The 13,825-nt window shown below is 36.0% G+C and overlaps 1 protein-coding gene across 2 annotated transcripts in view; it reads left to right on the top strand.

Annotated features, from left to right (window-relative positions):
• LOC132827318 (ABC transporter B family member 1-like) overlaps positions 1 to 11,762 on the top strand; it is a 194,391-nt gene extending 182,629 nt beyond the window's left edge. For both annotated transcript variants that reach the window (XM_060843962.1, XM_060843961.1), the window contains exon 20: positions 10,475 to 11,762. In XM_060843962.1, the coding sequence (XP_060699945.1) occupies positions 10,475 to 10,687 (213 nt within the window). In that variant the 3' untranslated portion in view covers positions 10,688 to 11,762. The remainder of the gene's footprint in view (positions 1 to 10,474) is intronic.
• The last annotated feature ends 2,063 nt before the right edge of the window (positions 11,763 to 13,825 follow it).

Here is a 13,825-nt window from a genome sequence, read left to right as displayed (position 1 = left end):
GCCCTCCTGATTTCCCTCTTATATATACTCCTATTGCACTTTATACTTCTCTGGAGATTCATATGATCCCAGCTGTCTATACCTAATGTTATGGTTCCTCTTTTTTTTTGCCTCAATTTTCTAGTCACCAGTATTCCCTACACGTGCCAATCTTGCCCTTCACATTAACAGGAACATATTGTTTCTGAACACTCAATCTCATTTTTGAAGGCCTCCCACTTTCCAATCATCCCTTTACCTGTGAATAGCCAATCCAAATCAATTTTTGAATGTTCTTGCCTAATAATGTCAAATTTGGCCTTCTCTAATTTAAACTTTAACTTTTAGATCAATTGTATCCTTTTTCATACCTGTTTTAAAACTAATAAAATCAACACCATTGGTCCCAAAGTGCTCCCCCACTGACACCACAATCACTTGGCCTGCCTTATTTCCCAAGAAAAGATCAAGTTTTCCTCTTCTCTAATAGGTACATCCATATATTCAATAAGAAAATGTTACTGTATATACTTAACAAATTCCCCTTTAACACTATGGCAATCCAGTCTATGTTTGGAAAGTTAGGAACTTCTGTCTGTGCGTCTGACTAGAGAGTCCCTAACCTAATTGCTTGGAACCTAATTTTTCCCCCATTTCTTGAACAATTTCTTTGAGTTGGAAGATAGTAGATGTCACCCCACTATTTAAGGCAGCGAGAGAAAATGGGGAACTACAGACCTGTTAGCCTTACATCAGTAGTAAGGAAAATGCTATAAAGGATGAGATTAATAAACAACTCTTTTATTATTGGTCCATTTAGGCCTATCAGCATGCATTTGTCCTGGTTGATAAACCTGTTTGAGTTTTTTTTATTGAAGATGTTACTAACAAAATGGATAAAGGTGATCTCATGGATGTAGTTAACTTAGATTTTCAGAAATCCTTTGAAGTCCCCCACAGAAGTCTGGTTAGAAAGATAATGCACATGGGAAAATAGGTCATGTCTTGAAATGGATTAATGACCCCCTAATGGGGAGAAAAAAGAAGTGTCTGGATTAAATAGGTCACTGTCACGTTGCAGGTATGGCTAATGGGGTACCACAAGGATCTGTACTTGGGCCTCTGCTGTTCATGTTATATATCAATGGTTTGGAAGTTGTGCTGAGATGTCTTATTTCCATAGTTGCAGATGATGCAAAGCTAAATGGAAATATGTGTCATGGGGAATATGAAAAGTGGCTTCAGGAAGATTGGGACAGGTTTGTTGAATGGCCAATGAATCTGATAGTTGGAATATAATATGGAAAATGTGAGGTTACAATGTATTTCTTAAATAATAAGAGTTTGGAAAGTGTAGCTGTCAAAAGGGATCTAGGTGTCCTTAGTGATAAGTTACTAAAGCTAATCTGCAGGTTCAGCAAGCTATTAGATAGCTAATGGAATATTAGGATTTCAGGAAAAGAGTAATAAAGCCTTGATTCAGTTGTGTAGGAGCTCTGTTAGATTGCACTTGAGTGCAGATTGGATCTCTTTTTCTCAGAAGAAATGATTACCGGAGAGGGTGTTCAGCAAAGGGTCACCACATTTGTATCTGGAATGGCAGAACAATCTTATGAAGAGATTTTGGGCACACTGGGCGTGTATTCACTCGAGTTTCAAAGAATGAGAGGTGATCACCTTGAAATCTCCAAACTATTTGTAAGGGTAGATGTAGATAAAATTCCCTGGTTGTAGAGTCTAAAACCAGGGGTCAGAATTTAAAAAAAATGTGGGGTTGCCATTTGATTCAGAGATGCAGAGAAATTATTTTGCTTAGAAGATTGTGAACTTTTTGGAATTGTCTAACGAAGAAACCTTTGGAGATTCAGTCTTTTGAGTACATTTAACAGACAGATTAGATTTCTAATTACCTGTATCTTACTGAGTTATGGGATGGAGGGAGTAAAAGACATTCAATATTTGATCAGCTATAATTCTACTAAATTAGCAAACTCTAGTTCCTATGTTGGTAGAAGAGGTGTACTTGCAGGAGGTGGACAAATATGCTGAAAGTGCTTCTTTTAGAAGTACAAAACCATGGAAAGATAGAAACATGTAATCAGTTTAGCATGGGGAGGAAGTCTCATTTGGAGAAACAAGTTCACTGAATTGCTGTAAATTGGGGATAACTAGAAAAATGTCAAAATAATGGATCCACATGTTCTCACCACCTGGCACTTTTCCCAGAGCCAGCTTCAGAATGTTGACTGTAATCTATGCCTCCACAAGAAGAAACCGGTTGCATTATTATGGAGGGAAATAGTATATATTTTTGAAAGGCTGTGAAACTGGATTGAACTGATGTGTCTGTAGCGTGTTTACTCTTAGGAGGTGAGAAAAGAGTGGGAAGTTAGAGCACCTGTGCAGTGGTCACTTTAAAGGACACATTGGCCATCCTCAAGACATCTTGCAGGCATTGCTGCCAGTCCTATCAACCTATGATACCTCCACTGTGTGTTGTTGTCTCCTTTTCCAGTCACGACAGCTGTACATAGTTTTGCCAGTGGGTTTGCTAGCTGCCCTTCACTTCAGATGCTCTGTTTGACCTCCCACATTTTCAGGATGTCTAGTGTGTCTACTTGGATGGCAGACCCTTTTTAATTATTTCCCTCTGGAAAGTTTGCAGATGCTGTTCTATCAGATGCATCCGGGCCTACGATTGGAAATCATCTGAATGTCAGACCTATGACTTGAATGAGAAAATTCAGTCAATGATATCCAGTCAAAGCTGTTTCTTGGAGAGTTGATAGAAGATTTCTCCATCTTTAGTAAATGCAGACTATTTGGAAATAAGTAGACTCAAATGAAGCAATTAGCAATACTCCTTAAATCAGAGATAAGTGACGCTGCCTGAAGATTAAGATGGAAATCATTTTAATGAGTTTCTAATGTTTCACTGAGGGGCAAGAGTTAATTTAGAAATCTAAAATTTGTCATATCATGAAAATTGGAGCATGGGTAATTACATTATTTAATTCAAAGTATGTGACCTTTTGAGAATCTGAATTATTCTTTAGTGATTTAAGAAAAACATCTGAATCTACTATAGTTTCAACAATATTCCAATTCCATATTTCACGTAGAACTATACAAAGTTCAACATTTGTGCATCTACAGAAATTCTTCTTATTTGAAAGCATGCCTACATTTTAAGCCTAAAAAGGTATTTTTTTTTAAATGACTTGCTCCTTGTAAATCCAGCAAAAAAAGACTGAATACCTAATTGTTGAGCATCCAGTATCCCTATGAAATTTAAATCAAAATGATCCAACATATGTAAAGGAAGATCAAATGAAATGTGAAGTAAATGTATAATGTTGTCTGCCAGTTTAACTTTACTTACAATCTAGTGGGAGTCAAAGCTACTATTCAGTTTATCCTTTCTTTGTTAAAATAACCCAAGTCAAATTGAGCACTGCCAAACATACTGAAAACACTGCCTGGGTTGCTGGAAATGATTACTATCGTACTATTTCCTGTTCCTCGGTACTTTAAGAGCTGGGCCATGCAATTCCTAATTAAACTTCCTCAAAGCAAAACTGTACAGAAATTATGCCAAGCTACACACTAATAAGCATAGTGTGGCATTTTCCGTAAAAAGGTGCTGGTGAGAATTTAGATTCATGCTGGCAATACTGCATTCCCCCTCTTCTCCTTCCCCCCCCCCCCCCCCCCCAACAAAATTACATGATTTAACAAATGTTTTAGCAGATTTGGACCAAACTCAAGACAAGTCTCCCCTTAGCCACCCCATTGTTTCAGAAAATGAACATGATCTGAACTACCCTCTGAAGATTTGTCAAGCACAATATTTGTAATTTGGATGAGACATTTACTCAAAGCACCTTCTGATCTTTAAAGTGAATAATAAAGATCCCATGGCAATATTAAAAGGGGTGAAGAGAGAGTTCACACAATGTCCTGGTCAACATTTGTTCATTTGCCATGATCACCAAAAGCAGATTGTTTTTAAATAATTGCATTGCTGTTGGTGAAATGTAATTTAAATTTAAATTTTCTGCCACTATTCTGGACATTGAATCAGTAACTATACTACATCAAAATGTCTTTGTAGCTATGAAAAAATTGCAATAACCTAAAGTAGTGAAACATGCTATATAAATGAAAACTTTATTCATTCTTTACAGGATGTCAGTTGAAAAATTTGGATATTTCACAACCATGTGATTTCCCTCCTGTTTGTCTCTCGCACATGTTTGACATATTAAAGCCATGAGTATTCCAGGTTGTGGCTTTAAAGCAGTCAACTCCATAATTAAAGTGTTAGAACAATGTAATTTTAAAAAGGCATTAAACTTAGTAATACTGACTAATGTTCTGTAATCAAGCTCTTGATTTCATACAATTTTGGTCAGTTTATGATTGTTTTGCTGCCAACAAGCAATTCTTTTTAACATAACTAGTACTCAGTAAAATGTTCCAGTTGTCCAATTATTACTGTTGACTAAATGCTATTAAAAGCACATGAATTGATCCAAATTGGAAGCATTGTACTAGGCAAGTTTCTTCTGAACATTTGGCTGAGAGAGGAATTAAAGCTAACTCATCTGTGCTCATAGGAATTGAATGATAATAATGCTACCTTGAATTTTATTTGATTCCTGAAAAAGGGCTTATGTCCGAAACGTCGATTCCCCTGCTCCTTGGATGCTGCCTGACCTGCTGCGCTTTTCCAGCAACACATTTTTCAGCTCTGATCTCCAGCATCTGCAGTCCTCACTTTCTCCTAGTTGAATTTTATTTTCCAGAGTTCAAAGTTATTAATACATTTAAGGAAAACGCGATAAACGCTAATTGTGAGAACTCCCAACAATTTAACTTAAGAGTGCAATTTTGACTGTTTTAAGTAAATCTGTAGTGCCAGCTGGTAATCTTGATTGTAAAGCTGTAATCCCAAAATTGTTAAATTTCCTATTTTGAAAATATGCAGCACTAATAAGTTTTCAAAAATCAAACTGATCACATAGGAAAATTCTGATGGACATCACAGAAATCATAAATATACGCACAAAAATGGAAAGAAGATGACTGGTATTGCGTGTCTGTTTCAATGTGCTATAGAAGTCTGGAACTAAGATAGCTAGAACCACCTTTTTACAAAACTGAAAGGTGTGAAAGTTAAAACTTTTGTTGGCAATAATTGAACTGTGAAGTTTAATTTCTTTACTTAGTAGAAGCAGATGCCTGCATTAGTGTTTAAAATAAGTCTCCAAGCTAACAGCACGTTTTATAAATCCTGGCAACTAATGGGACCCTTGAGGTTCATGTCTGTCACCTCATAGTTTACTGTTGAAACAACAGCATTATGAGACCAATTTCAACATAAAAACAAGAACTTCCAACTGCCTTTAAACTTATTTCAGTATTTTTAAAACTTGTGTGTCTATGTGAGCACATTTCTATCAGTTAGTCTAATACCTGGGAATGTTAGAAGAACGATATAATCAGGAAGATTTTACAGGAAGTCATAAATGACATCTGAGCCCTGTATTTATGTAACAACCTTTAAACCATGTATCTGCTGCTTAAATAATGGATGGCTTTGGGCCCTTCTACACTGGAGTTTGAGGAGGAGTTGATCAATAGAAAATTGAGACCACAGTCTGCTCTTCTCAATTCTCCAGTGTAAAATGGAATTTATTAATATTTGGCATTTACAGCTCCTCTTAAGAGACATTTTCTTCAGTTTCTGGTCCTTTGCACCTTTAAATCCAGCTGGCACAGCAGCCGAGAAAACGGTAAAGGTAGTAATTGGCTCTCCTCGGTGTTCTTGCTCAGACTTGTCGATACTGAACTGAAAAGTTAAGTGTTAAACCATTTAAGGGAATATATTATATAATACTGTTCCTGAATGTGAAACAACCATCTGAGTTCAATCAGCTGTTAATCATGCTCCTAAGGCTGTTTTACAATGGGTTTGCTATTGACAGCATCAGTAAAATTGTAGCGAATTTTGACTGTAAAAGTAGTGCTGCTTTAGAGAATGGTGGCAACTCCACACATCCTGGTGTTTTCCAGTGGAACATTAAACAGCAGTTCTACTCCTACTTGTAGTTTAACTCAATAGTACAAGTACTAAAGGCAGACATGACAACTAAATGTAATAGGCCTTACCACACTGAGCTGTGAGAAGTGTTTCAATTCTTATGAATGGAAACGCTCCAGTGATTCTTCAAGATGCATCTGTTTGAAGTTTTCCCTAACAAGTGGTAAAGTTCTATGGTGAGAAAGAACGTTTTTTTTTTCTGAAATGGCTGTGTCTACATATGTGCATACTTGTTTAAGAATTTAAACTATCATGTCACTACACACTCTCCACCAATGGCCAAAGATGTACTGTACCAAGGTAAATGCTACTTTGATATGAAGGAATATTCTACAACTACTGATGTAAATTGGATGATATTAGCATCAACACTAGACTGTTGGCAAAGTGAACTCTCACTGTTTATAAGTGATTAAAGAGTGTACTCTCAAATTTTTCTGAATAACCTGGAGAGCGGCACCGTGGCTCATTGCTGCCTCACAGTGCCAGGCACCCAGGCTCGATTCCAGCCTCAGACAACTGTGTGGAGTGTACATGTTCTCCCCGTGTCTGCATGGGTTTCTTCTGGGTGCTCCAGTTTCCTCCCATATTCCCCAGATGAACAGGCTAGTGGATTAGCCATGCTAAATTGCTCATAGTCTCCAGGTGGATTAGTCACGGAAATGCAGGGTTACAGGAATAGGGCAGAGGGGTGAGTCTGAATGGGATGCTGTTCAGAGGGTTAGTATGGACTCGATGGACTAAATGGCCTGTTTCCCCCCCACACAGCATTCTATTTAAGTAAAATCTCACTCTCACTCCTTTAGTCCATTCTACTTTTGTCAGCCTCAGATACTGTCTCTTTCCCCAGGCATACAGTGAAAAGAAGCCGATTCACTACTTCAACCTCCTAAGTGTTTGGTCAATAACATTCGCTGACACACTAATATCCTGCAGGCTTGTTTAGAGCTTTAATTTTAACTTAGATCAGCATTTTAATATCTGCTATCTTGTACCTGAAAAATGTAGCAATAGCTTTAATTTGACATCCTTTAGAACTTTAGATGCAGTGAATTTTTTTTGACTGTACTAAAATGCCTGCATCCAATGCTTTCATACTTCATTTGCATATCTCCTTTGATTGCGATAACCTAAAAGGATAGTTTGATTAATAGAAATTGAAAGTGTGCTGCTAGATTTCTTATTGATATTACATTTTTTAAATCTGAGTTTCAACAATGATGCTGAGAGTGAAAATCTTGTACAAAACAAGATCACCTTGAATACTGGTTTATTCTGGCAGCCCTATACTTCACAAATATGGCAAAAGTTATGATCCAGCCCCAGTTTCGAATGTATGAGTGAAATATTACTCTTTGTACTGCACAAGTCTTTTTCAGACAATTATATGGACTTCTGTTAGAAGCTTACTATCTATTGTCAACTTTACTTTGTCCATCTGTTCTCATTTAGTCCTTACCATTGTATTGATCTGCTTTAAGTTCACTGCTTTCAAGTTTCTTTCTTATGATTCTGTGCCTGTGCACCTCCAATTGCAGAGATTGTTCATCAAAACCTTCATCAATTCCTTTCTCAAATATACACATTACAATCCTAGTAGTTAGAAATTTTTCCTCATAGCTCTGAAACTTACTGATGTTGGGATGTGGTGAGCCTATTCCATAATAAATACCATCTTTGGAGAAAAGCTGTATGCAAAGGTAGCAAGAATGGGATACTTATTGTGCAATGAAACCTGTTGAACACATTCTGCTTCTCCTCCTTTCTGAATGCCAAGGATCTTTGCATTATTCCAAGAGTCCCCTTTATTCAAGTTGTTGATCTTGAAGCAAGTTCTTGATCTCTGTCTGGAAATGACCTTGTTTTCCAGGCTAATTAAAAGCTTGGTTCGAAAACACAATAATTGACTTTGAGAAATTGAACTCATTTTCTTTATGCTCCTTAATATTTATTCATTTCAGATGTCTTCAAACTGAAGATCATTAATCTGAAAAGCAAAATCTCTTCCATCTTTTGAATTATATTTGGAATTAAGGATCTAAACAGTGACCATGAATCCATTGTTGTTTGTTGGAAAGACCCATCTGGTTCACTAAGTTCCTATAGGCAAGGAAATTTGCCATCCTTACCTGGTTTGGCCTACACGTGACTCCAGGCATGCAGCAATGTGGGTGACTCTTAACTGCCTTTTGTGCGGTTGGCATGAGCATAAATGATGGTCTAGGCAGCAATGACCTCATCCCGTGAATGAACCTTTTAAAAAATTATCTGATTTCATCAACTGTGGCAATCATATTGAAAGTAAGATTCCATATCCCTTGATAAAGAAGGGCTACATTAGCCAATGTTGCTGCTACCCTGATAACTATTTAGTAAGTCCTGTTGGAACTGCATTTCATGCATCAGTACGTGTGTATTTCCATAGCTAGTGTATCTCATGAATAGCCATGTCTGATGCATAGCCAAGTCTGAGGGACTTGCAGTTAAGGAACTGGAACCCCGTCATCAGTTTGGTGACTCTGGAAAGAGAAAAGCGAAAATATTGTTTTCCCTCAAAAGTCACTCAAAGTATAAGACATCCAATGAAGGTCAAAACTTGCTCCACCATCTATGAAACAATTTTCCGCAATTACAACCTCATCGTAACATTCAGTCTTGTAACAATGTGACTTTTTCATTTTCCATAGCAATAGTCTTTCAGAATCAGTCTTCCAAATTATGGCCTATGAGAAAGTGAATTGAAAGTTACCAGCACTTGCAGTCATTTACTGCAAGCTGTCCAAAGATGTGCAGGTTAGGTGAATTGGCTATGCTAAATTGCCCATAGTGATAGGTACACTAGTCAGGGTGGATTGCTCTTTGGAGGGTCGGTGTGGACTTGTTGGGCTGAAGGGCCTGTTTCCTCACTGTAGGGAATCTAAATCTAAAAATGGTTAAGTTTATTCTTCTTCAATAGGCATGAAAACATGAGAATTCTCAATCTCCTGCACTGCTCAATCTCTTAGTAACTGTCCCATCTTGATTGGTTTTTATTGTAATGCCCACTCGAGTTAAGGCCCATAGTGCAGGACACCATGAAGAAAAGGAAGTAGAATAATGGTGAGGTAAATCAGGAGCTATTGATGTAACTGGGAGCTACTGATTAGGTGATACAAGTATGAATTTGTTTTGTGGCTTATGCACAGCAAGAAGCAGCAAAGATGTGGGAAATAAGGATATTTTGCCATTTAAAGGTCATGGGAAAGGTTTGATAAGTAGAATTCTGAAGTTTTAATTCTCATTGAAGATGAAGGAAGCATATCCGACTTAAGTATTGGTAGTTATCAGACAAAGAACAGTCAGAAGTAGTTCTGATAAAATAAGCATACAAGAATAACTTGATGAAGATGTGAGAGAATTTACAAATGAAAGAAAAGATGAGAAAAGATTTGTGTTGAAAATAGGCCTTTCACTATATCTAGCACAGAGAAATACTTTGAGCCAGATTTGCAAAATTGCCCATTCCAGTTTCTTGTGCATTGATAGGAGTTTTTTTTTCTCTTTGAAGTACATGTTGTTGAGATATACAGTATGCTGTGTTGTTGCTGCTTTTATGTAGATTTCTGTTATTTGTACAGTTTTCTTGCTGCTGAAAAGCGTGATTTTCATGATTGACTAGCAAAGCATGATTTTGTTGCCCTGAGGTGCTGACATTTTTCTATCACAGAAGTAGACACAAACAGTCGATTACAAATCGATTTGAAATGTACCTGAGTTGGATGACAAAGTTGGCCTTAAGTTCCTTCCAGTATTTGAATAAAGTAGAATATGGAGTTTAGTTAATATTTTAGGCCCTTTAACAAAGATAAGTTAGTTGAACAAGTGCAACATATGATGGAAGTGATTTAAAAACAGACCCTGTGCAAAATAACGGTACTCAGGGGGAAATATTAATATCAAAAACAGCCTCATCCTTTTGTCTAGGTTGTTCTGCATATGTTCAGCAGAAGGAAATGGGAGTACAACTTTTTTTTATCTATCATCCCTCCTGCTCCTCCTCGAGAAAATAGATTGATAGAATAAACTATATATGATAAATTAGAGACACATGCAATAGAGAGTTTGATGCCAGCTGTAATATCTTTCTTATGCAGTGAACATCTTTTTTCATTAAATCAATAAGCATAAATACACTACACATTCTTCCAACTGTTGGCATAAATTGTGCCTGATATTAAACAAAACAAGACTAACCAAAAAGGTTGATCCTACGTAACGACAGATGGTTTTACTGAAACTTTGAAGTAATTTTCGTATCACAGATTTATTTTCAAAAATAATGTGTTCATAATCAAAAGTATGAACAGTTTACACAAATAATTTTTACTTGCCATGTTTTTCTTTACTAAGGTGATTGTTGTTGACCATGGAAGGATAGTGGAGTGTGGTACCCATAACAGCCTTTTAGAGAAGGGAGGAATCTACAAGAAATTAGTGTTCCACCAACTGACCGCAGGCTCAATAGAGTTTGGAGGTGATTTCCAGGAAAGTGTCTCTTTGAATGGTACACAGACAAAAGATATCACAAACCCTGAGAGAATATTGGAGCCGCACAGCTACTGATGAGGAGTGGAATGAATTGTGTTGGACATGCAGGGAAGTTGTGAAAAATGTCTTTTAGTGAATAATAAACAAATGAAATTCATGTGACAAGTACTGTTTGTAACTAAACTTCCCTTGACCATTTGTAAATTGTTTGATTGTAATTTTACATTGAGTTATTAATTTCCATCTTAAATCTGAAACATGGAGGCTTGCCATGGAGTTTGTTGGCAGCTAGATGTCTGGACTAAATCAGTTTCAAACCACATTTGCAATAATGCTCCATTGAAAAGTATTTCTGTCTCCCATACGTAAGCTCTTGTTGTCAGCCACCTCATACAATGTGTCTTAGAATAAAATGGGAAACCTGAATTATTCTTATGTGGAAATCCAATTCACATTGAATGACTGAATGTAAGTTGCTTTCTTGTTTGCTCTAAGTTAGGGGTGTTACATGTGTGAACTGATCACTACATTTGATATTATTATCCAACACAATCTTGATAGAGATGGGTGTAAAGTAGTGCTGCAAATCACAAGGTAGTTGTGCAGTTGTAGTGAAGCTCACTGTCTACATTGAGCTTGCAAACAATTGCTATAAATTGTAATTGTATTTTTTTGTTTGAAACAAAACTTGTTTTGAAAAAAATTAAGAATTAGGGTATGGCACCTAAAGAGATATTGAAACTATCTAGTTTTTGGGATTTGTTTTCTCTTTCTCCGTTATTGCACCCTACTCTGTACCAATCTACGGGCTTCAGCCACCATTTGGCACCATGGACATGTGCATTTATGATGATTGTCAGCAGCCTACTCAATTATCACAGATGAACTGATGCTGTCTGTAATTCCAGCACAGATCACTATATAATGATTAAAGAGCAGACCCCTCACCACTAGCAATTGTCCCTAATCTAAGATTCATTGTAGTGCCCTTATCACAATGGCATCAGAGATCGATCAAGTCAATACACAACCAAGAATCAACTGACCTGATCTATACAGTTTAGCTACTCAGTTGATAGGTTCACTAAGTTACATCTCATTTTATTATAGTTGAGCTGTGCTTATGTGATACTGTTAGTCCTCCTAATGAAAAGCTGTTTGAATTACTTAAACAATTGGGTCCAACTATTTAGCAAAATACATTAAAACCTAGAAGTAGTAGTTTTTAATAAATTATAAATTTTAATTTGGATATTGGAAAAAATTGTAGAAATAATTTGTAATGAGTGTATGATATCTAAACTAACTGATCATTTAGCACTAAATTATCTTAATCAAGTTGCACTCCTCTGCATTGAATTTTCTTGCTGATTATATAGTATGAATTGTCTGTTTCCAATGCTTTCTCAGAGTTGGGGACGAATCTCACATCATGATGAGTGTCTGATATAATCTTAATTAATGTTTAGATCAAGAAAACATTTTAAAAGTTAAATAGTGAGTATTGTGTGAGATTATATGATATGCACTTTATATGTAAAATGCAAATCTGTGTTGGTATGGTGCTAGTTTTAAATTTTAGAAAATGAAATTGGTAAATGAGTAACCATAGATGTGTGGTATTGAAGAATATATTATAATAAATTTTCACTAACATGTGAAATGTCTACAGAGTTGTTTGAAAATTGGTTGTAAGTTGTTGAATTTAATTGCAATAGAGTTAGTCGTTTACACAAAATTCTTCGTTCACAAGTGGTGTTAGCCTGACATCTCCATTTGAGGGAAATTTATTTGAATTTAGGCTAAGACTTGTAAGGATTGTGACTGTATCTACTTTAAAGGTGTTATGTGTTAATTGTGTAAACATACCAGAGAATTGCATTCATTTTTTTTGCTCTAACTCCAAGTATATTCTGGACTTATACATTTAAAATTCTAGGTGTTTATTCTTTCATCTGACACATCCTTTATTTTTTTCACATCATTGCTCCCAATGTTTGTAAGTCTGATATCGTTATCCTATGTCAAGGTTAAAAATCATTTCCAGTCCCTGGTCCTGTTCTGCAATTCGTAAATACTTCTGGTATTGTAATCTGCTTAAATGTCACATCTTACCCAAAAAATGAAGGGATAGTAATCCACGGAAACATCAATGTCCTGCCTGTTAGAACTGGTATGGTTTTAAAATGTGCATAGCAATATTTAAGTGTACTAAATTTCTCTCTCGATACTACTTTTGAATATGGAATTAACGTGAAAGAATGCATTTGGCAGAGTCTACATGTAACCTTGTTCTCTGCAGGTTTCACATTTTTCCCTGTGTTGTGCAGTAAAAGCTAAACATGAGTAATATTCAGGACATTTGACGCAGTCGTCACCTTCTTAAATTCTCGACCCCTTTTAAGTGATTCTGGTCAAGTTATGTTCTTGAGTCAGTGAGGTAGGAGAGAGATAAATTACAGGCATTTTTAATCAGTTAGGGAAAATGTATATTCTACTTGCAATCAAATCCACTCTTTTGCAAATAACATTTGCTACACAAAAATCTCTGCCTTGAGTCGTAACATAGCTCTGGGTTCATTTTACAGGCAAGAGAGTTCTAAATTTAAACTCCGTTCCAATAATTTCTTTTAAAAAACCCAGTAATATATTATAAGACTTATTTACCTGAGAATTGTTTACCTGAGAACATTGTTTTTCTGACATTTTATACAAATGTATATTAATATCTGTATAATTGCAGGCTGTTATAGCTATTATTTATGATTCATGCCTGTTTCATTTGTGTTATAATTTCAGTGAACTGATTTTTTTTCACAAATAAGGAAGCAAGGTAGCTTGTGTATAAATTCAACTACATAGCCTAGTGATTAAAAAGTTTGAGGGTAACCTCTAATTTTGGGCTTGAAAACCAGAAAATAATTCCCTAATTAGATACAACTCTATATATAGTCTGATATCAGTTTTTCAACATTTCGGAAACATCGATATTTAATTTGTGCAGTATCTTAGACCATATTTCCAATGACTAAGATTTATATTTTTCAACATTATTTTAAACATAAGCGCCTGTAACTGTGCTATCATTATTGTGCACTGGTTAACTGATTGCAAAATAAATTCCAAATACAAATATACCTGACTAATGATTATCATCATAGAGTCGTCATCATAGAATCCTGAACAGTGTGGAAACAGGCCATTTGACCCAAC

This window comes from Hemiscyllium ocellatum, chromosome 24 (assembly GCF_020745735.1).
Source record: "Hemiscyllium ocellatum isolate sHemOce1 chromosome 24, sHemOce1.pat.X.cur, whole genome shotgun sequence".
Taxonomy (NCBI): domain Eukaryota; kingdom Metazoa; phylum Chordata; class Chondrichthyes; order Orectolobiformes; family Hemiscylliidae; genus Hemiscyllium; species Hemiscyllium ocellatum.
This window is presented reverse-complemented; position numbering and strand designations above follow the sequence as displayed.